Genomic DNA, 27,456 nt, shown 5'->3' on the forward strand with positions numbered 1-27,456 from the left:
ACGGTGTCAGTGTGCCACATAGGATGGGGCTGATGCCATTGGGAAGCTTCTCCCTCCTCACCTCCACTCCTCCACACCTCCTCAGTTGGTTTGGGGTTCATTGTGTGTATATTCCTACCTGGTGTGAAGGGCACGGCAGTCTAGCAGGCCTCCTGTTTTTGCTTTCTTTCATATCAGAGCCATCGTGCTAGGCCTATGAATCCCACCTTTGGGCAGTCTTCTAGCTGATGAGATCACACACAATCTGAGCCTGGGTATTGGAGGGCTCCCCTATAAGACTCAGGTCCAGAGGGAGAACCTTTGCAACGTGCAGAGAAGAATTCATTTGAGCCATCTTGAGGGATCCCCTATAAGCCTCAGATGAAGAGGGCGAACCTTTGCAACCTGTAGAGAAGAATTCATTTGAGCCATAGCTCCAATTTTCTGCATCAACGCAGAGAAGAGGATCTGTAAAAGAAGCAAAACCTTTGCGAGCTGAAATGGCAGGTCTTCAAAGAGGCTCTTTCTGCACAGAATCTCACAAAGCATTGGAACCAAACTCTCCTCCTTTTTCAGCCCGAACAGTCTTCACCTGCAGTCCAGATTCCTTTTCACCAAAGCACATAATTCCTTGAAATGAGAAAAGGCTTGGGCCAGAAAGTACACTCATATAAACCGGCTACAGTCATCCACAATTAGCATGAAATATAGGGTTCCGCCCATGGGAGGGGTCTGCATAGACCTACATAAATCAGTGTGAACCATCTCTAGTGGCTGTGAAGGCCACTTGGTAGCCTGCTCTGGAATGGACTCCCTATGCTGCTTCCGACGAATGCAGGAACTGCAATGTCCCTGCTTGGTGCCAACATCTGCCAAGCCATCCACCATCTGGTCCCCGGAAGCCCGCCACAGCGTATCCACATTCAAGTGGCCATAATGGAAATGCCACAAATCACCAAGCTGAGAACTCATACGAGAAGAGAGTGGTGAGAGATTGTAAGTGTTGTTATCCACTGCTCCTTCCGTGATTTCTCCGGATAGCAACTGAAACTCCACCCGCATGCTAGTCTTGCAAACCTCATGCACGTGTAAGAGAAGAGATTGCTGAGAGTTTGTAGATCTTGTATTCCACTACGTCCTAGCTTTCTCCCGGATAGGAAGTGAATGCTCATGAAACTACACCTGCATGCTAGTCTTGCAAACCTCATGCACTGACCAAAGATGGAAGGCAAGGGATGGGACATAAGGAATGCTTCTGCACTCTGCCATCATGAATGATCTCCGACCTGCTGTTTGCCTCCGAAGGTCTTGGAACGTACCTCGTGCCCTCTGTGGTGAGACAATTGCCTCCTTGTTCAAAGAAGATGAAGCTTTGGTGTCCATGATCTCCAAGTGCATAAAAGATGGAGTCTTCACCACTACAGCTGAGGAATCTAACCCTTTTCATGGCTCTTCTGAGGACATTTCCTCCGGTAGTGACCCTTCTGGCCACAATGGTTACACGTCCGATCTGGCCTTTAGGGCATCACGATTTGAGTTGGACTTCTTCTTGGAAGACTTTTGGGAAGACTTCGATTTGCCTTTCTTGTTGTTGTTTGTGTTCTGCGTTTTTGACTGCGGGGTGGTCAAAGCCTCAGAATCTCTGCCTCGGCCTCACCCTCGTGTGTATGTAGAGTGGCTCGTGGAAAATGGTGAAGAGCCGTACGATTGACACGTGTACGAGTGAGGGTGGCATCCCATAAATCATTCCTACCTCAAGAGGACCTTGGATATATTAGCCTCTTCAGCCCTCCATAGTCATCCCCTCCCAGGGGCTTTTTGGGAGGTTGTGGAGCATTTACGCGTGGCTATGAGGCGGGTTTGGGGACCTCGTACCCGACGCGATTCTCAAGCCACGTGGCGCTTGGTGCATGGCCCAACAGTGGTATCGGAGCCTATCCGGCACTGTCGCTTGCGGTTGTGACACGTGGTATGCGGCTGCTAGTGTGGGACTTGTGCATGATACGAAGCTGTCATGATTCATGGCGGGCATTAAGTGCGACCTCGCCATGGGGGTGTTTTGATCTACGGCACGGTTTTCATTGCAACATGAATTTGGCGGGCGGCTGTTGGCACCGGAGGCTGTCTGTCGGCTGTGTGGTGTTTAAGGCACTTTGGGCAGGTTTGCTTTAGTGACCCCGTGTGATTTATCCACGTGGCCTTGTTTGGTACCAATCTTTGATTTGGTCAGTACATTTGATGGTGCTCCGGGGTTCGTCCATAGCGGGTGTTGGATGTGGTGGCCTCACCGTCGTGTGTATGTAGAGTGTCTCGTGGAATATGGTGAAGGCCACGCTATTGACACATGTAAGGGGGGGGGTGGCATCCCATAAATCATTCCTACCTCAAGAGGACCTTGGATATATTAGCCTCTTCAACCCCCCGTAGTCATCCCGTTCCAGGGCTTTTTGGGAGGCTATGGAGCATTTACGCATGGCTATGAGGCGGGCTTGGGGACCCCGTACCCGACATGATTCTGGACCATGTGGCCCAATAGTAAGGATACCAAGTCTCCTAGTGGTGATCAAGGATGAATAGAAATCTCCGTACTGAGAGGATAGATGAGACTGCAAGGTGACGATATCGCCCTTCCAGCTTGAAGGAGGAGTGTGCATCTTGTTGATGGGCTCCCGCATTGTTGAACTCTTTGCAAGATTCAACCCATGCATCTGCATTTCCAAGGAGACTTTCTTCATGGGTGATATCGTGTTGTACAGAGAGGCCGAATGCTCCCAAATCCCTTTGGCCAATGTCATGTGTTTTACATGATACTTCATTTGAGACCTATTTTGGTAAGAAACCAGATGTGTCCCATTTTTGTGTTTGTGGGATTGATGACTATGCATACATTCCAAAGATGCAGAGGGAGAAGCTTGACTCCAATCCCTTAGAAGCTTGTTTTGTGGGGATAACTCGCTTTCAAAAGGCTAGAAGTAACACGACCTGGAGAGGAGAGAGCTGGTTGTTTGCAGAGATGTCATCTTTGAAGAGCATGTTCCAGGTTCCACTGCAAAAGAGTTAGCTGATTCTGAGGATCAGTCCCGAACTTTTGTTCTAGACACCTACCCTTAGCTAGGAGCAGAGGATGCTTCTAATATTGGAGATGAGCTGCCATAGAAGGAAGAGGCTTTGCATTTTTGTTTGGGGTACCAAAGTTGTTGGTCGATACACTTCCTGATCTCGGAGTGGTAGAGTATCCTTTCGAGTAGACCATGGAGGAGGGACCTCGAAGATTACTCAGAGTTCGTGACAAAGCCCAGTCAGGGGAGCTCTTATAGGTGAACTATGAGACAAGGAGCCTACCTAAATAAAAGATCTCTTGATAGAGTATCCTTTTGAGTAGACCATGGAGGAGGGACCTCGAAGATTACTCAGAGTTCGTGACAAAGCCCAGTCAGGGGAGCTCTTATAGGTGAACTATGAGACAAGGAGCCTACCTAATAAAAGATCTCTCAAGAGATTTAGAGGAAAGCCATGCAAGTTAGAAGCAATGGTTGCCAGGAGACTTGTCTGTGTGTCTATTTGCATTACCCTACTCCAATGTCTGTCAAAGCGCCCTCTCTCACCTCTCAAGTAAAAGCTGCTATGCTGCTGATGTGTGTGTAAAGAAGAATGGGAATTGGGGGTTGGGTTTGAGGCCGTTGAAATGGTCGGTTATCGGCTAAATGACTCTGGATCTACACCTTACAGATCGGGTAGTTTGTCCCGTCCAGTTCCCCTGACTCTCCAAAGTTAGGGATAGTGAAAGAAAGAAATCTGGGGGAGGAGGAAGGGAGAGCAGAGGCTGAAGAGGTCGACATCTCTGTTGCTAAACCACATAGCAAAGTCAAACAATCTCAATCTTCAATAGACCAGAACTCTAAACGCACCTGATTGAACCTGAGTCACCCTCCTTCTTGCAAGGGCTCCTCCAGTCATGGAAGTCGATTCCCAAGAGCTTCTGAATCAAGGTCGTCCTTCAGCAAGGTCCCTGCCTTTAGGCTCCCACACTTGTGAGCCTTCTATGTTAGGAATGACCCAACAGAGGGTACGCACAGCGGAAGACTGATAGAATAGCCTAGGAGCTCACACAGTGTGGTGTGGGGTGTGGAATCGCAACCTTCTTAACTTGTTGTGTACTTGTTGTGCAAGCCAGTAAATAGACAATGCTCAGAGACAAATATAGAAGCAACACTTTATATTTCCATCCGTCCACAAAGTAGGACAGAATACAATACCAAAAGGTTCTCCTACTAGATGTCAAGCACTTCTAGATCTCTGAGCCTGCGTGCTCCACCTCGAGTGTACGTAGATTTTCTGTCCAGAGTGTTCTTCTCCATCTTACTGCCTGTGAATCAGCCTAGGTGGGCAGCGCCTTGCTGAGCTAGGTCTGCAGCCTTCCAACTCCCTTGGTCCTCCAGGATAGCCTCCAAGTGTGCTGGTGTCTGCTGCTCCTAGTGCTCCTGCTTTTGCTACTTCAGAAGATATCAAATGAGGGCTTGGAGGCCCTCCTTATATAGGGCACAATGCCCTTGAACCAACTGACCTGGTAGGGGTCAGATCTGGCCGACCAGACTGCCCCTACCCACCCGACCTTGTGGTCTGTAAACCGACCAGTGGGCAGCCCATTGGCTCCCCCTTTCTGGCCCGCCTTGCCACGTGGCGACCCACCACTGGCATAAGCCTTTTTGCTGCCCTGTCGCGGCCTTATTATGCAGCTCCTGCCTGCCCAATAGAGGCGCCTCTCAGCCTCTGTCCTGGTCCCTTCCAGACCCTAGAATAGCCTCGACCAGGTCTGTTCGTGCTGATGCGGACAGCCGTACCACTGCTGACATCACCCGTACCTGTTGCTGACATCAGCACCATCTCTTCACAGCCCATAGCTTCTGGAAACCCTGCGCAATCTGGCCTGCTCCAGTTGTGGACAGTCATATGATGATTCCGCCGTGGCAACCCCCTCTCCAAGCTTTTCCCTCTGGGCATGTCTTGCCCTAGGTCTCCCTCCCCCATGCTCTCCTCATATGGGGGCTAACAGATGGGGAGGTGACCTTTCCAACACCCCGTCTCACCGACACATCTCGGCCCAATGCCAACATGTTGATGACGATGCTCCAGTTATTCCCTGGTCGTAGTCCTCTGGAACATTTCAGTGTCGAAATCTTTTCCTGGCTTTTCATCTAGTGGCTCTTGCTCCACTAGGTTTGGTTCTGCTTCCGCACAGCATCTTAGTACACAGGTCCATCTTTGGTAGCACCTCTTGGCATCACCTCCTTCAGTCACGTTACTGCCTTCGAACTCGAGCAATCCAGCCGTCACGATCTTCTAGTTGTCCCCCTCATTATGAGTGAACATCCTGGAGTCTTCCAAGCACCATGCTCTGAGGGTCTGTTTCAACCGGTCCGTCCTTTGGCAAGGTCCGCAACCAACCTGGAACATGAACTCTCACTGAGCTCTCAAGCAGTTACTCTTCTGGCTTCATTACTTCTTGTCCATCACCTTCTAGCAATCTGCGTTCGAGATTTGAAGAAGTGCCCACACTTCCCCTTTTGCCTTCGAAGAAGGTCAATTCCTTCCTATCTCGCATTACCTGAGACAAATGAAGAGCAGAGTCTCTCCACAGCATGTTATAAAGGCTCAACTGAAGAACATCAAGTACATACCAAAGCGTTGTACTGCATGTGTGCTTCCTCTGAAAGCAAACCATGCACTTCATCGAGGCACCTACCAATAGCCTGTGTAATCCTATATTGTCCCCTTCTGAAGTACAACATCCATTGGAACATGAGACCCGAGGGCACTTCATGGAATCCACCCTCGTGTCAGTGTCAAGAGCCACGCACTTGGAAGATACCAAGCACTCCATGCTGTTCATCACCTTCACAAAGGTCTCTGACTCCTCGTCAACCCAGATCTCAATGTCAGACATCCTCACTGTGGTTTCTCGGTCAACATATATGATCTTAGCAACACACGGAGATGTCACCAGGAACAAATCTTCGATTACCGCATTTGCTTTGGCCTTTGTATCACCCTCTGAATCTGAGTCGGACTCCTTCCTTTTGTTTTTCTGATCCACTGCCTTCTTTCTGCAGTCCTTCGCAAAATGTCCTAGCGTGTCACAATTGAAGCACTTCTTCTTTTGCTTCCTCTTGGAAGTGTCCTCGTCATCAGAGTCGTCTTTCTTGGACTTGCCACCGTTAGGCTTGCCCTTTCCTTTGCCAGCGTAATCCTTTGCTAGCAGCGCCTTGTCGTCTTTGTCGTTGTTGTAGAGCTTCTCCCTAGCTTCCTCCTACAGCAGTAATGGACTCAACTCCTCAAACGTCAGAGGTTTGGTCCTTTGTTCTGCTGTCACAGTTGTAACAAAGCTTTCGAAAATCTGAGGTAGACTCCTCCATACCATCAAGGCATAGCTTTTGAGCCACTAAATGACTCCGGATCTTCACCTTCCAGATCGGGTAGTTTGTCCCATCCAGTTTCCCTGACTCTCCAAAGTTAGGGATAGTGAAAGAAAGCTGGGCATGTCTTGTCCTAGGTCTCCCTCCCCATGCTCTCCTCATACGGGGGCTTACAGATGGGGAGGTGACCTTTCCAACACCTTCCGTGCAGCCCGTACACAATAGCTAGCTTCTCCGTACAGCCTATAGTAGGAGGCCCAAACATGTCACACAACACCAGCCTGTACACAAATGTATGTCATCTGTTCATAGCAGCTGACTGCAACCGTACAAGGTTACGTTAGTGTGGAATAGAGTGCGTGACCAGACCGTACCAACTGCAATTCTCGCATTTGTACATCCCGTACACCGGTACGGACTGTTACGTACAGTATCGTACGCCTGTACGGACTGTTCCGTACAGTCCTGTACGGTGTTCTGCCTGCTAGCTGCCCGTACTGGCAGTCCGTACCACAGCACTCTCTCCTTCGCTTTTGTATGCGATTCTCTAGCTTGCCAAGCTCTCTTTTTCGGTGCCTTTTTCCCACCCTTACATGAAAGTCCTGTCGCCTTTTACTTTCTCCAAGGCCTTCCAAGCCTTCCTTACCAAGAGGGGCTGCATGGGCTTGCCACGTGGCAGTCCATGCCTTGTGTTGCCCCCAAGGGCCTTCATTTGTCCCTAGGCCCCCTCTGGTGGGGCCATTTTGAAGCCCACCAATGACCAACTTATGCCCCCAAGGCACATATGCTAGGGATTCTAGCACATCAAGCAACCCTTGACTTCGCTTTGTGTTTTCCCAGGGTCCTGCCCACATGTAGGCAACATGCATGTGTCTGAAATCACGCTCTCGTGACAGATCACTACATGACAGTGATGAGGTTGCTCAACATGAGCATGTGCCTACCACAGTGGGTGCACCCACTGGTGGTGCAAAAGTCCCTACAACTCAGCCTCTCTCTCTTGCATCTCGGGATGCTCGTGCACAAATTCGTAGAATCATTATCCTCCAAGCTCCATGACACATTTGTTCAGTTGGGGCAGCAGATTGGTGAGCAGATCTCTCAGCATATTGGTCATCTGACAAGGGCAAGCAGCCTATGCCCCAACATGGGGATCAGTGGGACAACGAGGATGCATTCTCCGCACCACGTGGCGGTTTTATGGCAGATGCGCGATGCTCAGCGGGATTTCATCCCTTTAGTCAGTCTTAGTTTGAGAAGCTAGCTCCTCAGTATGGGGATTATCAAGGCATTGAGGACACTGCAATAGCGACTTTGTTATCGGACTTGAGGCCATCCTTCAGTCTACAGCTCTCTGCACCTTTGCAGATGGAGCAATCTATTTTGGGCCAACCCATTGGTGTGCATTTGATGAGTGCTCCTACGAGCACAATTAGCCCTTTCACCACACCAATCAGCATGCTTGGATTTGTTTTGGGTTCACTTGGAAATCCACAGCAGTGGGAGAGAGGTCAATCCTCCTCTCAGCCTTTTGGTATGCAGCCCTTGTAGTAGCAAGATGCACTTTGCGGGTATACACAGCCAGGGATTCATGCTCCCAATTTACCACCGATGAGTATTTACAGCCATACACAGCCCATGCATTAGAGTTTTGGGTCTACATCTCATCAAAGTGTTGACTATGGACAACAGCCCGGGATTGATGATATGGTATTTGAGGCATTGCTCTCTTACCGTGCTCGACTTGTGTCCATCCGCGAGGAGATGCCATTTCATCATTATGTGAACCTTAAGCTTGGGAGTGGCGAGAGCAGAAACTATGCAGCAAAAGATGTCAAGGATAAGCTTACGGTGCACAAGTTCAAGGGTGACACATGCACTCCAAATGATGTTGAAAGAGTGGTTCACGAAGCTGGACGATTACTAAGTCTGACGAGGATCGCATCATTTTTGTTCGCATGCATATGCAGGATGATGCTCACACGTGGTGGCCGTATATGTGGGATTGACCAACCACATGGAAGGGATTCAAAGAACTCAGGGTCATAGTCTTCGTATCCTTGCTCATATTAGAGCAGTACTTGGCTGAGTTCTATGCATTATCACATACTGGAATGGTCCAAGATTATCTGCAGTGTTTTTGAAGGCTTTCTTTGGTAGTGCAGGACATATAGGAAAAGGGCAAATTGTTGTGTTTTATACACAGACTACACCGTCCTCTGGCTGCAGATGTGAGGGCACATAACCCTCAGACCATTGAGCGAGCTGCCCAACTCGTAGAGGTCTTTGAGCCTACGTATGCTAGAAGATATAAGGATGCAATGGGCAGCACTCATGGGACTGCGTATGATTCTGAAAAGAAGCCTAAATGGGCTGATTGGCATGACAAGAAATCTGCAGAGCACCATTCCCCAGATTTCCTATTGTATCGGGCAGCAAGATGTCATATGCCAAGCCCTATAGATATCTTGATGCCAAGCCAGGGGGCAAGATAAATGGTGGAAATGAAAAATCAGAAATCAAACAGCATATAAGGGCAATTATGGACAGCAGGAAGAAGGCAAATTTATGCTTCAAGTGTGGTGAGAAGTGGATCCTTGAGCATCGAGATGTTTGCAAGATGCATGTAGCCAAACTCAGCATGATCATTGAGCTATCTGACGATGAGGAATTGATAGCTGCTACAGACTCCTTGGATGCCTCTCATGATGAGATGGAGGGAGCATATGAGCCAGAAGAAGCCCTAGACAATGGAGCCACGAAGGGTGCTGAGTTTACTTTTGGTGGTGTGCTACTGAGTCTAACATGCACGCTAGTACACATTTGACAGTCAGCCATCCCATGGTAGACGACACCGTATGCCTAGAGCCTCTTTTGTGAAGCATCATGTTGCCATGCCATTCCATGGACGGGATGATGCGAGTATGCTCCTATGGTGGCTGAGGAGATTTATTGGGATGCTCAGTCAACACTATATGCTATCTCCCGCTTGGAGTGTTGAGACTATTAGATTAATGGGTGAGATCAAGGACCATACAGTTCACATGCTTGTGGACAGCGGGAGCACTCATAGCTTCTTTAATACCAAGACCTTGTAGAAGGTGGGGCTGATTGCTATGAGATAGACCATGTTTTGAGAGTGGAAGTGGTCAATGGACAACATAGACCATGGTCTGAGAGTGGAAGTGGCCAGGGACCGAGGATCAGGCTCACTGATGACTATGATTTTGCAGAAGATTTTTGTGCACTGGACATGGGTCCGATTGAGGTTGTCTTGGGCTGCGATTGGATGAAATCTCTGGGAGAATTCAGCATGGATTTGATTGCCTTGACACTCCACCTTGCACATAGGGGTAAGCAAGTGGTATTGCAGGGCATGACAGCCCCGAAAATGCAGGTCATTTCAGCAATACAATTGGCCAGAGAGCTCAAGAACAGGAATGCCATCTATGCCTTGAAGAATGTGTTTGTAGCTCAGAAGGGAAGCATTCCCCATGCGGATGACTTGGATATGCAGATATTGTTCTCTGAATTTGTGTTGATATGCCATCCCAATTGCCTCCCAAGAGGGATGTGGATCATGCCATTGTTTTGGAGCTTGGTAGTAAGCCCATAAACAAAGCTCCATACTGTCTTTCCAAAGTTGAGCGGGAGGAAGTGGCAGTACAAGTGTGGGAATTGCTTGAGAAGAACAACATTTCTCATAGCACTTCTCCTTTTGCCTCCCCAATGCTTTTGGTTGTCATGACAAGAGAAATCACTAATCCGTGATAAGTAGACATTAAAACGTTATCATCTTTTATACGCCAATGGTGTAACATGTATGTGTATTTATGATGGACACCGACCGATTTGTTATGGTGGTGGATCATCTGAGTAGATAGGACTAGTCGAGCTGGAGCCGCTGCTTCAGACGGCATCGAATTTGTACATGTGATACTTATTCTATTAATAAAAATGTGCACACACGTGTCTAGGTCCTAGGGGCAATAGGAAGGGAAGGATGCATTAAGGTGCATTGAATGGTAGATGCATGGGGTCATAGGCTAAGGGTAGGTGTAAATGGGAAGATGGCACTTGAGTGATTTCAAGGGACATTAATGAAAGGGTATCACCCTTTCATTGTGAATCTCACGTAGCATTCTTCATTCACCTTGCATTCATCCACCATCTCTCCTTTGCATGTAGGTCGAAAATAGAAACAAGTACTCTCACGAGGGCACTCTTTTCCATTGGAGGGCCAATTGGCATTCAAATTCTGCATGCATTGCACACATTTGCATTCTTGAGAAGGCTGGTTCTTCACATTTGGTATCAGAGCAGCGACAATCCACGAAAGGGGCAGTAGGAGAAAAGGAAGAGTGTAGCGTGACACTGCAACGCAGCGCAGTAAAGGGTCTGCATGCATTGCACACATTTGCATTCTTGAGAAGGCTGGTTCTTCACATTTGGTATCAGAGCAGCGACAATCCACGAAAGGGACAGTAGGAGAAAAGGAAGAGTGTAGCGTGACACTGCAGCGCAGCGCAGCAAAGGGTCTGTATGGGAAGGACGCACGACAGTAAGTGACAAAGCTCTGCACTACAGGCCACATGCAAGAAGGTGCGAGAGGTAGAATGGCGGACGGAAGACACGCAGTGGCCTGAAGGCAGCATACGATGAGGCCATGCCTTGAATAGCGGAATTCTGGGGGTTTGGTAGCAGAGCTGGACCGAAAGGACGGAAGACTGTCCGCACGTTGTATTCCTGATTTCTTGAGTAGCGGAGCAAGGGCTACTGAATTTTGGAGTCTCAGAGGTAAGTGTTTTCTCTGATTTTTTGGGTCTTTGGATGAGGAATGGGGTGTCCTAATGGGGTGACTCCCCCCCGTGCGAATAGACCCTTAAAACCCATAAACTGTGGGGAAAAGAGACCCCCCGGTTCTCCCCAACGGAAAGCCAGATTGGAACAAGATTTTAAGGGGGTGATCCACCCATCAAGTACCCCCTATAACGGTATCTAGAGCTCCAATCCACTCAAAATAAGTAGCCCAAACGGAGCTCAACAGTTTACAGCAAAAATACAAGAAGAAAAGCTTAAAAGAGGAGGAAGAAGAGGTCATTTCAAGTGTTTTCTCGACACAAACGAAGCGGGAGTCAGCTAAGTACCACCAACTCTACAACACTTGACTTTTGCTGTAAAATAAACCCCTTTTCTGAAATTACAGCAAGTCATTTTCCCTCTTGTATTACTAAAAGGAAAGAATGGAAGGGGAAGGGATATTTAATAATGAACTTGTCCTTTTTTCTCCACTACCAGAAGGAGATAGGGAGAGAACACCATGACCTCCTCCTGAAGAGGATGATGTAGATGAGAGTTTTAGACATATTGAGTATGATAACCCATATAGAATTACCTTCATCTCTCCTTCAAGAATCTCTTGATAGGGATTTTTCCTTCAGAAATGAAGGGAGAAATGAGTTCATCCAAGAGCAAGGCGTTGAGTTTACGCCTTTAACTCAAAATCCCGTACACATGAATTATAATCCAAGTGCAAGAGGGAGAGAGGAGTCTCCCGTTGATAAGCTGGTTTCTCAGCTTATCCATATGATTGAACATTCCATTATGACAAAATCAGCGACTAAGAGAGTGCTGAATTTTGGGGATGACGATTTAAGTACCCCCTCAAAGAGAGCTAAATTCCAACCTTGAGAGAGAATAGAGTTCCCAAAGTATGATGGAGCAAGAGAGGCGGATAAAATCCTCAATTGGCTTCGCCATTTTGAGCTATATTTTGCCCATCAAGATAAGACCGACCATGAGAAGCTTGCTCTTGCCACACTGCATCTACAAAAGGATGCTTTAATGTGGTGGTTCTTATCACAAACAGGAAAAGAGCCTATTCTTCAATGGTCCAAATTTGCAGAGCAGCTTAAGGCTACTTTCATGCCTCCGAGGCATGAAGAAGAATTGATATTCCGTTAAAGGTTGAGACAATTCGATAATGAGAGTAACGTTGAATTTACAGCTAGGTTCTGGAAACTCTCTTTAGAGTTACTTGAGAAGAGTGAGAATGATAAAAGGAAGAAGTATTTAGCAACCCTAATTCCGAAAGTGAGGTATGAGGTTGAAATGTTCAACCCAACCACCATGAAAGACCTCATTAAATTGGCTGAGATTGTGGAGACAGAAGCCTTTCAACAAAGGAAAAGAGAAAGCTATTGTACAAAATGTTAACAACCAATCACGTCTTGGATGGATACCATTTCCTTTCATGACTGACGATGAGAAGAAAAAGCTAATTAAGGAGGGTAGCCCTAACCCCGAAAGTGAGGTATGAGGGTGAAATGTTCAGCCCAACCACCTTGAAAGACCTCACTAAATTTGCTGAGATTGCGGAGAGGAAATTGAATCCTTAGAAGCCTTTGAACAAAGGAAAAAAGAAAGCTATTGTACAAAATGTTAACAACCAATCATGTCCTGGATGGATACCATTTCCTTCCATGACTGATGATGAGAAGAAAAAGCTAATCAAGGAGGGTAAATGTTTCGGATGTAAGAAACATAAGACAGGGCATCCATGGTATAAATGTCCTACTCTGTTAGCCAAAATTGTCAAAACGAATTCTGTAAAAGGAAAAGGCAAAGCATCTAAGCAGGAGGGTGAGGCTTCTACCTCCTCATCCCAAGACTCTACGGTGAACATAGAACCAAGAGTAAATGCTATCCGTTGAGCCAACACGGGTGTATGGATGTGTGAACTGAATAGAGAGTAGGCATATTTATTGTAGAGTATGGACATAGAATAAATATTTTTCTCTCTATCTAGAGCGTCTGATAGGATGAATAGGGCTGAAATAGAAGAGTTGGAAAAAGAGAGTGATGATCTATAATCTCTATAGATTAAGAAGCTCTTCATCACAAAATCATCTATAGCCAAGGTCCACCTAGTTCAATTAAACATTTGGGTGAGAGAATCGTTTTAATACCGACCAGTTTGTTGAGAACATGTTTCAGCTTATTGAGCAGGTCACTGTAAAGAGATTTCAGCAGCTAAGTATTCAGAAGAGGATTCTGAGCATGAAGAGATACTGAAGAGGCACTATGGAGGTACTTCTGCATTTTGAATATTCAGCATAGAGAGGAACCAGAACTTGAAGATGAGATTTAAGTTTTGATTCAGAAGAGATCGTGTACTACCAAGAGAAGACTATTGCAGAGTATGAAGAGGAGATGCAAATGTAGAAGTAAAAGAGAAGCGTACGCAAAAGGGGACATTAATGAAAGGGTATCACTCTTTCATTGTGAATCTCACGTAGCATTCTTCATTCACCTTGCATTCATCCGCCATCTCTCACACACCTTGCATGTAGGTTGAAAATAAAAACAAGTACTCTCACGAGGGCGCTCTTCCCCATTGGAGGGCCAATTGGCATTCAAATTCTGTATGCATTGCACACATTTGCATTCTTGAGAAGGCTGGTTATTCACGCTGGTAGAGAAGAAAGATGGATCAATCCCTAGGATTGATGACCTGTTGGATGAACTCAAGGGTGCTCAGTTTTTCACAAACATAGATTTGAGGTTTGGCTACCATCAAATCAGGGTGAAAGAAGGAGATGAGAACAAGACGGCCTTCTGCACAGAACGGGGCTTGTAGTAATTCAAGGTGATGCCTTTTGGATTGAATACTGAACCGGTCACCTTTCAAGCGTTGATGAACAAGATATTGCAGCCTCTTCTTTTCAGATTTGTGTTGGATGATATCCTGATTTATAGCAATGATAGGTAGGAGCACCTTAAGCATGTGAAGTAGGTGCTGAAAATTTTGAGGATGCATCAGCTTTATGCAAAGGCTAGCAAATGCACTTTTATAGGAGAGGAGGTTGAGAACCTGGGGCATATGGTGAGTAGAGATGGCATTCAAGTGGATCCTGCAAAGGTGAAATGCATTAAAGATTGGCCACAATCACAAAATCCCACCCAATTGAGAGGATTTTTAGGTCTTGCTTCCTTCTACAAGCGCTTTATTCGCAAATTTGCCAAGAGGGCAGCTCATCTTACTGACCTCTTAAAGAATGATGCTTTTAGGTCGTCAAAGGAAGCACAAGGCAGTTTCGAAGATTTTGAAATTTGCTCCCACTTATGCACCTGTCTTGGCGTGCCCTGATTTTTTACATCCTTTCATTGTGGAGCCAGATGCCAGTGGCAAAGGATTGGGGGGCTGTTTTGAGGCAGGAACACGGGGTAATAGGTTTTGAAGCAGGAAGTTTGATGCCAAGGAACTCAATTCCCGTGTTTATGCCAAGGAACTCAATTCCCGTGTTTATGCTCATGAGATGTTGGCTATCTTGCATGCTTTCAAGAAATGGCACCACTATCTGTACGGGAGCAAAATTAAGGTGAAAACAAATCATAGGACACTTAGATTCTTCCTCACTCAGCCAAAATTTTCATATAAGCAAAAGGAGGTGGTTGGCTGCAGTTCAATCCTATGATTTGGACATTGAGTACAGAAAGGGAAAGGAAAATGTGGTTGTAGATGCTTTGTCTAGGATGTAGGGAGGAGTGGATTCATGGCATTCAGGAAGAGTATATGCAGAATTCTAAGGCAGCTCCCATATTTTCAGATTTGCAGAAGCCTTCTAGCCAGGGTCATTCGGAATTTAAATTGCATAATGGGCTGTTGTAGTGCAGCACATGATCAGTAGACTATGTTGCCAGGGTGCGAGGATCAGGCTCTCTGATGACTATGATTTTGCAGTAGAATTCAGGATGGACTTGCATGCCTTGACACTCTTCTTTGCACACGGGGGTAAGCAAGTGGTATTACAGAGCATGATAGCCCCGAAAATGCAGGTCATTTCAGCAAGACAGTTGGTTGAAGAGCACTGGATCATATCGCATGTGCATTGATTACAGGGATCTCAAGAAGGCCACTATCAAGAACACATTTCCAATCCACAGGATTGATGACTTGTTGGATGGACTCAAATGCTCAGTTTTTCACGAAGATAAAATCAGGGTGAAAGAAGGAGATGAGCACAAGACGGCCTTCCATACAGAACGGGGCTTGTATGAATTCAAGGTGATGCCTTTTGGATTGACTAATGCACCGGGCATCTTTTAGGCACTGATGAACAAGATTAGATGCGTGCTGGTTTTCTTTGATGATTTCCCTCATTTACAAATTACAGCAAGGATAGGTAGGAGCACATTAAGCATGTGAAGCAGGTGCTGCAAATTTTGAGCATGCATCAGCTTTATGCAAAGGCCAGCAAATGCACTTTTATGGAAGAGGAGGTTGAGTACCTGGTGCATATTATACGTATACATGGTATTTGGGTGGATCCTGCAAAGGTGAAAGCATTAAAGGTTGACCACAGCCACAAAACCTCACCCAATTGAGAAGACTTTTAGGCCTTGCTTCCTTCGACAGGCGCTTTATTTGTAAATTTGCCAAGGGGGCAGCTCCTCTTGCTGACCTCTTGAGGAAGGATGCTTTAATGTGGTCAAAGGAAGAAAACGCAGTTTTGAAGACCTGAAATTTGCTCTCACTCATGCACTTGCCTTGGTATGCCCTGATTTTTCACGTCCTTTCATTGTGGAGGTAGATGCCAGTGGCAAAAGGATCGGGGGCTGGTATAAGGCAAGAACACGGGGTAATAGCCTTTGAAAGCAGGAAGTTTGATGCCAAGGAACTCAATTACCACGTTTATGATTAGGAGATGTTGGCTATCTTGCATGCTTTCAAGAAATGGCACTACTATCTATACGGGAGCAAAGTTAAGGTGAAAATAGATCATAGGACACTCGATTCTTCTCTTCCTCACCCAGCCAAATTTGTCATATAAGCAAAAGAGGTGGTTGGCTACAGTTCAATCCTATGATTTTGACATTGTATAGTTAGGGGAAGGAAAATGTGGTTGCAAATGCGTTGTCCAAGATGTGGGCTTGCAATTTGTTTGCTATATCTACCATATATTAGGAGTGAATTCATGGCGTTCAGGAAAGAGTATATGCAGAATTCTACAGCAGCTCCCATATTTTCAGATTTGCAGAAGCCTTCTAGCTAGGGTCATTCGAAATTCAAATTGCATAATGGGCTGTTGTGGTGTTATGTAGTGCCAGAGTCACAATATAGACAGCTGGTTTTGCAAGAAATGCATTTCTTTCCCATGGCTGGACATACGGGTGTCACTAAGATATAAAAGAGAATTAAATTGAGCTTTATCTGGGAAGGCATGTGGCGGGATGTGGTTAAATACGTGGCTAAATGCTTGTCTTGCTAGCAGAAAAAAGTGGACAGCAAATTACCTACAGATCTCTTTCAGCCATTACCCATTCCAGAGGGAAAATGGACATCACAAGCTTGCCTTCTACTGGAGGGGACGGGACATCATCTATGTTGTGGTGGATAGAATGACAAAACAGTCCCACTTCATACCGACGAAGACCCGTTATTCAGCATCATAGGTTGCTTGACAAGTCATTGAGCATGTCTTCAATATGCGTCATGGATTTCCTAAAGAAATTTTTAGTGGCAAAGATGCAAAATTTGTGGGTCACCTTTGGCAGGAGTTATTTACAGTAGTGGGTACTTTGCTCACACCTAGCACTACATACCATCCTGAGACTGATGGACCTGAGACTGATGGACAATCTAAAAGGGTAAACAAATGGGTGGAGGAATACTTGAGGCACTTTTGTCATGGTACTCAGAAGTCTTGGGATAGATGGTTGGCATTTCTTGAATTTTGCTACAATAGTACCAAACACCTTTCTATTGGCATGAGCCCCGTTGAGGCAATGCATGGATGCAAGGTTGTAATGCCCACTTCAATTGCAGACATGGCTGTAAAAATCAGCAAGCACAGAATGATTTGGAAAGGATGGATGCTCTTCTGCAGTTGGCTAAAAGGAATATGTAGGATGCCGTAGAAGAAGTATGCGGATGAACATAGGAGATATTGGTCTTTCAAAGAGGGGGATTATGTGCACTTGCGTCTCCATAAGAATCGTTATGCCTCACTAAGAGTAAATACCAATAGAAAGCTTGCTCATAGATATTACAGTCCCTGCAAGATCATTCACAAGGTTGGAGAGGTAGCATATCAATTGGAGCTACCCAATACCTCCAAGATTCATGACATTTTCCATGTATCCTTGCTGAAACCACATGTGGGACAGCATGTGCATGTCCTATTTGAGTTGCCACCTATGGATGAGGAGGGTCATATCCTCTATGTTCCCAAGCGCATTGTGGGTTTCAGAGATTGAGTACTCCGCAACATGGTATACATTGAATCTTTTACTAGGCTGATCAGCATCACCTTGATGTCCTAGCACCCTTGCGTAGCAGGCGATACATGTAATTTTGAGGGCAAAAGTCTCCATCCACCACTCATTGTATACTTTTGATGTGACATCTAATCTTATCTACTCTTCCCTCCCTCCTCCTCCTTGCAGCCTACTCTCTCTCGCTCTCTCTCTCTCTCTCTCTCTCCCCTTTCCAGCTCTTCCTCTCTCCTACCCCCTTCTCCTCGCTTCTCTCCCTTCCTCTCCTCAATCCCCCTTTCTCAAATCTATCCCCTACCCCTTTTCTACATGAGACGAGGGTGTTGGATCCTGCAAAGTCTCCATTGATGTAGGAGCATATCAACAAGCTCCAAGAGCTTCAACAGGTGATTCTTCAGGCGGGGAAAGAGATATCCTCTAAGGATATGGCCATTACACTGATCTCTTAGTTGTCTTCTCAGTACTCTGCCTTATATTTGTCTTTGATTACTAGTGGCAGGATGAACACATTGACTTGGAAAGAATTGGTACCCATGGTACTCGATCAAGAGGAGAGATTTCAGAGTTCCTCCCACAGCGGTGGCTCAAAAGCCTTGGCAGCTCCATAGCAGGGAAAGAATCAAGGATGACATACCCCTACCTTCTATTCATCGTTGATTAATAGTGGTTGGATGAACATACTGACTTGGGAAGAATTGGTACCCATTGTGCTCAATTAGGAGGAGAGATTTCAGAGTTCCTCCCACGGCGGTGGATCAGGAGGAGAGATTTGAGAGTTCCTCCTATGGTGGTGGCTCAAGAGCCTTGGCATCTCCATAGCAGGGAAAGAATCAAGGATGATGGACCCCTGACACAAGAATAGATGTAGAGAAGGAAGCGCTAAAGGCGGAACGTTCATGCAATCATTGTGACGGCAACCGAAAGGCAGTCTGCAAGGCTTGGCATATAGGTATCTTTTATGTCATGACCACGTGATGTATGCGTTGGAGGTATAAGGCGCAAGAGAAAAGTTTGAAGCTTTCCGTAAAGCTTTAGGCTTGATACCTTATGGTTACTGATCTACTTTCTTGAACATGTTTACATTGCCACTATAGGGTGATATTATGAGTAGTGTGTTGTGAACACACCCTTGGGGCACTTTCCCTCCAGATAGGAGTTTTTGCCCCCTAGGGTTAGCTTCCTTTGTAGACGATATATTCCTCATTTTGCTCTTTCTTTGTAACACAACTCTTGCATCTCCACATTCCTCTTATCTCCATTCCCAACCATCCCATTGAAAGGGCATGCCCTTCCACAAGTCAACCATTCATAAGTCTAATGCTTAGGAAAGGTATTAATGATGAATCGTGACATCCCATCGGACTCAAAATAAGACTTTGGTGGAAATGATGTGTTGGAGTAAAGTGAATCACCGATTCACATCTAATGCTGAAAATACTTCTGCAAGATGTTAGGGTATTGTTGCATGTCCTTATTTGTCTGCCAGGTAGCGTCAAAGTTGTAAAGATCATGCCATTGAACAGGGGACCCAGCGTTCTGTTAGATGCTGTGTCTAGTTGCCATCTTCAATGCACAAGTTATGTTGGTCCTCATGAATTTTGCTGAGATTTAAGTAGGTGGAGGACAATTTACAAATTACTTACAGTACCTCCTTTATGGAGCTTGTCTGTATCTGCTGAAGCATCCAGTTTATTCTGTGTTTGAGTTTGGATAAATGACTTCACCTAATTCACAAGTGGATTTTGTATTAAGCCTGTGTAAATGTGCTGCTGTGTAAGGAGGATTGTCCATTTGAACCTTTAAGATTGGATTTTTAATCTTCTGTATTGAATTGTTGTACAGAGACAGAGCACATCTCTCTGTCTCTCGATTTTCCAATTGATTCAACAAGGTCTAACTTCCTTGTGCAGGAATTCTGCTCAATCATGTGTGACAGCAGACGATTTGGATGAAATTTGCGGAGTGAAATTGTCTGATTATACAAGTTGTCTACGGCCTCTAACTTGTGAGATTTTGCTTTACATTTTTCATTTTGTTCTTATAGTGAAGGTGATTATTGGAGATTGTTCGTTTCTTTCATGGTGGTATTGCATCATGGGAAGGATTTGGAAGTAATTCATGCGATTGGCAATGTAATAAACAATCTCTTCTAGTTTTTCCCCCCTATATTGATGGAGGTGGGCTCCAGAGCTCCTTGGGCATAATCAAGTAAAGCCAGTTTTTAGTAACTATAGGGGACTCATTATTCTGTCAAAGAATTGGTAACTCTTTTGGGCACTAATTGTGCTGTATCTTTAACAAATTGTCATCCTTTTAGGTATAAAATTGAGGTTACACAACCTTTTATGGTTTCTGAGACGTATCCGATCATTCTTCATAAACTTAGTGAAGTTGGCACTTCATCGAAGAGCTTCATTTCTATGAAAAGTTGTGCCCAATCATGAAGCAGCTCACACACAAGTTTCTCAGTCTCTTTGATTAGGGTATTGTGTATGTCTCTTGTTCAACCGTATTTGTTGGAATTTCTGTTCATGGCAGGTTTCAAAGCAGATTTGGAAAGATAACTCATGAAAATGTCATTGTCTCTCACTTATTTGAATCCTATTGTGTAAATAAAATAGTGATGGGTATGAGAATATAAATGTATTATTGGAGGCTAAAACTCTGCTGCATGCATCTACAGTGAGGTTCCAACTTTTAGCATTACTCTGTCTGTGTCCAAGTAAGGTCTGTGTTGCTGGTCTGATTGTGCATAAGTGGTGGTGTAGACATGTCATGAGCGTGTGTTGGAAGGTTAATATCTGTCAACAAATTCCAAATTCGTTACATGCATTAAATGTGAACTTTTGGAACTCAATAGCATTCATAGAAACACACAGACGAAACAACAATAAGGATCAAAGGTTCGTAACCGATGAATGGGTGTGAATGCCCCACCCCATCCCTTGCTGTTTGGAATCGCCAAATGATATAATTACTTTATCAATAAAAGTTTGAACTTTGCTGCTGAAGCCAATAGTCTATGGCAATTGCTCCTCTCACACATTTGAATTCCTGCAGGGTGAATCTTGTAGAGGCTCCTTTTTGCATGGCCTAGTCCCCAACATAGAACATGCCAAGACTCTCAAGAGGGCCCTCTTATATGTAGAAACCATTTTAGAATTGAAGGCTGCAATGGGTCCTAGCAAACTTTGGTTCACACCAAGGATCTCTACTTTGGTGGAGAAGATCAATTGCTCTCAATTGTCTTGCTTGAAGGGGCAATGCCTATAAAGGATGCTCCATTAGACTTGTCCTTTTTGAATACTAGATTGTTAAAATCTCACAAGTCTCATAATGGGTAGGAGGGTGCTCCGTTAGAATCATCCTTTATGAATGCAAGATTGTTGATATCTCCAACAACTCCTCACAAGTCAAGAAGGGACCCTTTGCTCTATCGACAAGCCAGTGCATTCATGGCAAGACCTCAAGTCTAAGTTCTAAATTCAGGGCTCCATCTAGACGACCATGCATGCAAAAAGCTTGCCTTAGCCAAAGCTTTGGCTGGCCCAATCGAGATACAAACACGCCTTTGATGAGCGGAGGCAGGGGACCAAATGGACTTCCCGAGAGTAGGCTGCCTCTCCTATGTGTTTGTGCTATAGAAAGCGTATGCTCTTGGAGCATGGAAATGTCTATTGTACCTTCTACTTACAACATTGGAGCCTTGGTGAAGGTCAATCTTTGCTGTTGTTGCTCGGCCCGAAAGGAGAAGCCATGCACCTTCAGCTCACGATGGTTAAGGTCATTGGGATAGGAGAAGCCACACACCTTCAGCTCACGATGGCCAAGGCCTAAAGTTTGTAGGAACTTGACACAAGAAGCCACATGCTTTGTAGGCGGCCTATAAAAGACAGTCCAAGGGTCAAGCTTTGATCGGCCTATAAAAGATAGTCCAAGCCTATCTTGATCACTTGGTCCCATGTGGGATTACATTGCTCATGATCAAAACTCAATTCAGATTGTACATCCTTCCAATGAGAAGCCTTTAAACGGGTGACCACTAAAGCCAAACTAACTCATGTCCTATGTGAATGTTTGGTTATGAATCATATCATAAAAAAAAGCGAGAATCCATCTTTTAAACTATTAGAGTCTAGAGAGGGTTCATCTATCCTTGGAGGTTTCTTGTTTGGCATTGGGTGCCAAGAAAAATTGGAATGAGCTAGTTTGTTTCATTATAGGCTTTGAGGAGCTCTAGGTGTGGGGTGCTATACCCTTATTCAGATCGAACCCTTATCCATTCAAAGATTTCTCAAAGATTTCTTTTCTCTACCACTAGAGATTCACATAATCCTTTTTGTCAAATCTCCCTCTATTGAGAACTCGAATTCCCATCGACTCTATTGGAAATGGAGGCTTCGACGCAGGGGACAAAGCTGAAGGGTACGCAAGAAGGGACGTTGAGTCTGATGCATGGGAATAAATGATAGCAGAAACATCTAATTGAGTTTGTTCCTTTCGTGGATCATGAAATCCAACTTCTTGGTGATTAGTAGTAGAACTCGAATTCCCATCGACTCTATTGGAAATGGAGGCTTCGACGCAGGGGACAAAGCCGAAGGGTACGCAAGAAGGGACATTGAGTCTGATGCAGGGGAATAAATGATAGCAGAAACATCTGATTGAGTTGTTCCTTTCGTGGATCATGAAATTCAACTTCTTGGTGATTAGTAGTAGAATGGAGGGTTACTCAGACGTTTTCGTTTATGCCGACGACATATTAACACGTTTGGACGAAGCTTGCTCCTCCTTTACCTCTGATTCTTTCTCGATTCCCATGAAATCTGATTCTAACCTTAGCCTTCCATTGGATTTCCCAAGGGGAGAGACAATGATACCTGGGATGTCAGGTGGGATTGGGGATTTCAAAATATTGTGATTCTATCCCAGGCATAGGGAGGCCTAGGCATTATCGATCCAGAGATGCAAAGCAGAGCCAGGTGGGGAAGCTCATTGGGAAGGGTTTGCCTCTAGTTGTTGAGCCTTGGAAGCTCTTACTACAGTAGGTTCTTTTAAACAACATTCCCCACATAGGAGGATAGTGGTAATAGTGCTTGGAATATTGTGATTCTATCCCAAGCATAGGGAGGCTTAGGCATTATTGATACAGAGATGCAAAGCAGATTAGCTCATTGTGAAGGGTTTGGCTCCAGGCGCTGAGCCTTGGAAGCTCTTGCTACATTAGGTTCTTTAAACAACATTCCCTGCACAAGAGGATAGTGGTAATAGTCTCATCGATGGAGACCCATCTCACAAGGAGAGTGTGGCAACATCCTCCTTCGGGCTAGCTCCGAAGGCAGAGATGAGTTCGAGCAACAATCCTTGATCTAGCACTCGGACACCTGCGGTTGGTCGTATTTTGGGGCAATGCACATACATTGGTCGGGCATAGTGCGACAATAGTCTAGCGTGATTCTTGGGGCCTTGAGTCGGCTCCACCAACAACTTGAGAAGAGGTTGAGAGCACTCATTCACTTGAGAGGAGCTAGTGGCAAGATTCAGAAGACCTTGGAGGCCATCTCGTAGGCATGGTGAGAGAAGCGTCTAAGAAGTCCCAGATGCCACAGACCCTCTGTGTTGGTTTAGCCAAATCTTCCCATGGGTCAAGTGTGTCACTCTAGATGGGGTCAAAGCAAGGTGACAAAGACTAATGGGATGATAGGGTCTTGGACTCAATGGAGTGGTAGAGGATTAGAGTAATAGGTTGTTTGGAGTGGCATGGACTATTGACCCCAAGCTACTTCGGTATTTGCAAGTTCACGCTTGTTGTCACCTTTGGTTATGTGAGGACAAACCCTTGCATGAGGTGTAGTAGGATCTAGGTGAGTGATTCTAGTAGAGGTTCTTTTCTTCTCCGATACTGCCCGCATTGGTAGATGACTTCAACTGGATGTATAGGCTTAGACCCTTTCATAGGAGCGGCATTGGCTTAAGCAGTAGGCACCTCAAGAGTTCTTTACTGAGCTTGTTCGTGCCTTTGGACTAGCCTTCGCCCGAGGAAGGTCTCTTATTTCTTTTGTTGGTAGTGCATGGTCACATGGAGGTTTGCTCATAAGATCATTGTTGGAGCAGATGAAGGTAGATGGAGTATGCCATTGCTGTGATGCTGGGAAACTTGAGCCGATATCTCATTGCTTATGGAGTTGTTCTGTGGCTCAGAGGATCTGACAACGCGCTCTTAGGATTATGGCCAACATGTGACGGGACTTTAATTGGGAAATGGCAGCTTTGCTTGCAAAGGGACGGCATGCTTTCTCCAATGAGATGGTCTCTCTAGCTTGCAAGATAGATGGACTGAGTGTCATCCACTTGGACATTCAAGACTCAGTTCCTTCCTCTTGATAGAGACGTGAGTTCTCTCCAAAGGGCAGAGCTTGGGAAACTGTTGCTTGGCCTAACCCGACCTGCTCACGTCGTAGCCTAAACATATTCCCAGTTGCAAGCTAACGGCCGCGACCTGTGCTATTCGCCTTGCCTCGCATCGTCCGTCACTGTCGCAATGCTTATGGGCCGCCCATCACCACGCCGTCGTCGGCGTCGCCTATCGCCACGTCTTGCCACCAACCTTAGCCAATCACACATTAATTAATTGTTAGGTTAGTGTAACCTTGGGTTAGTTTGGTTTGGGTTCGGTTAGCTGGTTCGTTAGGTTTAATTAACTTGGGTCAAGTTAGTTAGGTAAGGTTAGGCTAGGTTTGACAAAATATGAAGAGGGGAGAGGAGAAGAGTGGAGATGAGAAGAGAGGGCATAGCTAGAGAGCACGCCGCAAATGACTAACTGTACACTAGATTTAGTTGAAAAAATAGAATATATACAAACCCATTTAGGGTTAGGATTAGGGGATCTAACCCTTTCCTTTATAGCACTCTATAAGGTTAGTGCTATGCACATATGATCACGTGATGGTGCTATGCATACATGATTACATGATGTTGAGCGTGAACTCTCAACACCTTCCCTCAAGATCAACATCATGAAGTAGGCCTTCCCTTAAGATGATGATTCTGGGGAATCGAAGAAGGACTGAGCATTACATTCCATCACACCCCTTTAATGGGAATGTCCTTCCTCTGCGTCAAACCAAGAGCTAATCGGTGTTTCTCGAAAAGCTCTTTACCGAGTGGTTTGGTAAAGATGTCTACAACATTCTCTTTGCTATCACAATGGTGCAGTGTGATGTCACCAAGTAACACTCTTTCTCTGATGAAGTGCTTTCTGACATCAATGTGCTTTGTCCTGGAGTGATATACTGGATTTTTGGCCAATGCTTGAGCCGATTGATTATCACAGTATATTGTTGTTGGCTTTGACTCATCAAAGTAATCTGTTTCTGACAATAGTCTTTTGAGCCATATAGCCTCACATGCACCTGTAGTGAGTGCTCTATATTCTGCTTCAATCGAAGACAAAGAAGCAGGTGGTTGTTTGTTTGACAACCATGATATAGCACCTGTACATCTGGCCGTGTGATTGTCAGATATATAAGAGATCCGATGAGCTGCCTGTAGTATCTGTCATTGACTGTAGGCTTTTCTGAATCTTTAGTAAGTTTCAAACTTTGTTCCATGGGAGTGGCTGCAATCTTGCAATCTGCCATATGAAACTTCTTCAGGAGACTGTCAACATACTTGAGTTGACTCATGAATGTGCTATTTGAATCTCTCCAGAACTCAATTCCAAGACAATAGTGCATAAGTCCAAGATCTTTCATGTCGAACTCTGCAGATAAGTCTTGTTTCAGTTTTCTGATGAAGCTATCCTTGCTTCCTGTCACAATCAGATCATCTACGTACAAAAGTGCAATAGTAATGTCTTCCCCTTGAACTTTGTAGTAGAGAGTATGATCTGCATTGGACTTCATGTATCCCAGATCAGCAAAATACTTGTCGATTCTGCTGTACCAACTTCTGGGTGCTTGTTTTAAGCCGTAGAGACTTTTCTTGAGATGGCAAACCTTATTCTCCTTTCTTGATTCAACATAACGTGTTGGTTGTTGCATGTAGACTTCCTCGTCTAGGTAACCATTTAGAAATGCATTCTTGACATCGAGCTGATACACATTCCATTTACTGAGTGTTGCTAGTGATATCAAGAACCGTATGGAATCCATCTTTGTTACTGGAGCATAAGTCTCATCATAGTCTTGACCATATTGTTGTGCAAATACTTTTGCAACTAATCTGGCTTTGTATCTCTGAATACTGCCATTTGGATTGTACTTCACTTTGTATACCCATTTGTTTGCTATGGCCTTCTTTCCTGGTGGAAGGTCACATAATTCCCAAGTATTATTCTTATACAAAGCATCAATCTCTTCATTCATAGTAGTTTGCCATTCTGGCTTGTCTACTGCATCTTCGAAGTACACTGACTCTTCTGTAGCCATGATGGTAGTCATAAGAGCATAGTTGGTGGTTTCCACTTGAATTGCTTTGCCTTTCTGAGCGTATGTCAATTTGGCTGGAGGTCTGCTTTCCCTAGTAGACCGTCTGAGCTGCTGTGGCTCTGCTTGGGGTGTTGCTGGCAATTCTTGCTCTTCTTCATCAACCTGTTCTGTAGATGACTGTGAAGTCGATGCTTCTATCTCTTTCCTCATCAAAGATTACATCTCTGGAGATAATGACTTTGCGGTTCATGGGATCATACAATCTGTATGCTTTGCTTTCTTCACTGTAGCCAACCATGATGAATTTGCGTGACTTTGCATCCAATTTCTTGCGATGATTATCATGTATGTGAGCATATGCTATGCAACCAAATATGCGGAGATGCCCAATGTGTGGCTTTTGTCCAGTGAATGCTTCATAAGGAGTCATACCTTGTATCGGTTCGGTAGGAAGCCGATTAAGCAAGTAGGTTGCAGTGGCTATTGCTTCTGCCCAATATTGATTCGGAGGATGCTTTTCACTAAGCATTGCTCTAGCATTGTCTGCTAAAGTCCCATTCTTCCTTTCAACTCTTGCATTCTGCTAAGGAGTATCTGCACATGTGAATTGTCTTCGAATGCCATGATTTCTACAAAAGTTCATGAATGCTGAAGACATGTATTCACCTCTTTTATCTGATCTCATGACTTTGATCTTTATGCCTGTCTGGTTTTCTACCATGGCTTTGAATTCTTGAAATTTGAAAAACACTTCAGATTTCTCTTTCAGAAAGTAGACCCAACAATATCTGTTGTAGTCATCGATGAAAGTCAAGTAGTAAAGTGAACCATTGATGCTGCGGGTCTGGGCATAATCCCATACATGTGTATGTATCAAGTCAAGAATACCTCGTGCACGAGAGGTACTTCTGACAAAGTTGGTTCGCTTTTGTTTGCCGAAGCAGCATGCTTCGCAAACTTTTCCAAGAAACTGTAGCTTTCGAATCCCAATTGCCATATTCTAATTCCTGAGATCTAACAAGTACTTGAAGTTGACATGACCATATCTCTTGTGCCATTTTGCAGATAGTGGCATCTATTGCGGTTGAGCTGGCATGGCATGCTTATCTGGTACTGTAGCTAGCATTTTGTATAAGCGTCCTTACTTGACACCTTTTGCTACTAGCTGACATCTTTTGGATTTATCTCTGATAGTGCATTCATCACCGTCGAAGATGACTTTGTAATTGTGTTCCGTCATTTGACCTACTGACAAAAGGTTCTTGCTGAGCTTCGTAACATAGAGCACATCTTTGACTAATCCTTTTGTACCAGTGAAATTGTTCATAGGGATAACGCCTGTCCCTTGAACTGGATTC

General features: G+C 45.0%; 1 protein-coding gene across 10 annotated transcripts in view; it reads left to right on the forward strand.

Annotated features, from left to right (window-relative positions):
- Nucleotides 1-27,456, forward strand: part of LOC147902337 (uncharacterized) — a 105,284-nt gene that overhangs the window by 25,761 nt on the left and 52,067 nt on the right. For all 10 annotated transcript variants that reach the window (XM_087374254.1, XM_087374255.1, XM_087374251.1 and 7 more), the window contains one exon: nt 19,580-19,674. In XM_087374254.1, the coding sequence (XP_087230380.1) occupies nt 19,580-19,674 (95 nt within the window). The remainder of the gene's footprint in view (nt 1-19,579; nt 19,675-27,456) is intronic.

Source organism: Dipteris shenzhenensis, chromosome 4 (assembly GCF_047967505.1).
Source record: "Dipteris shenzhenensis isolate YYH24624 ecotype China chromosome 4, Dip_SZ_1.0, whole genome shotgun sequence".
NCBI classification, from domain to species: domain Eukaryota; kingdom Viridiplantae; phylum Streptophyta; class Polypodiopsida; order Gleicheniales; family Dipteridaceae; genus Dipteris; species Dipteris shenzhenensis.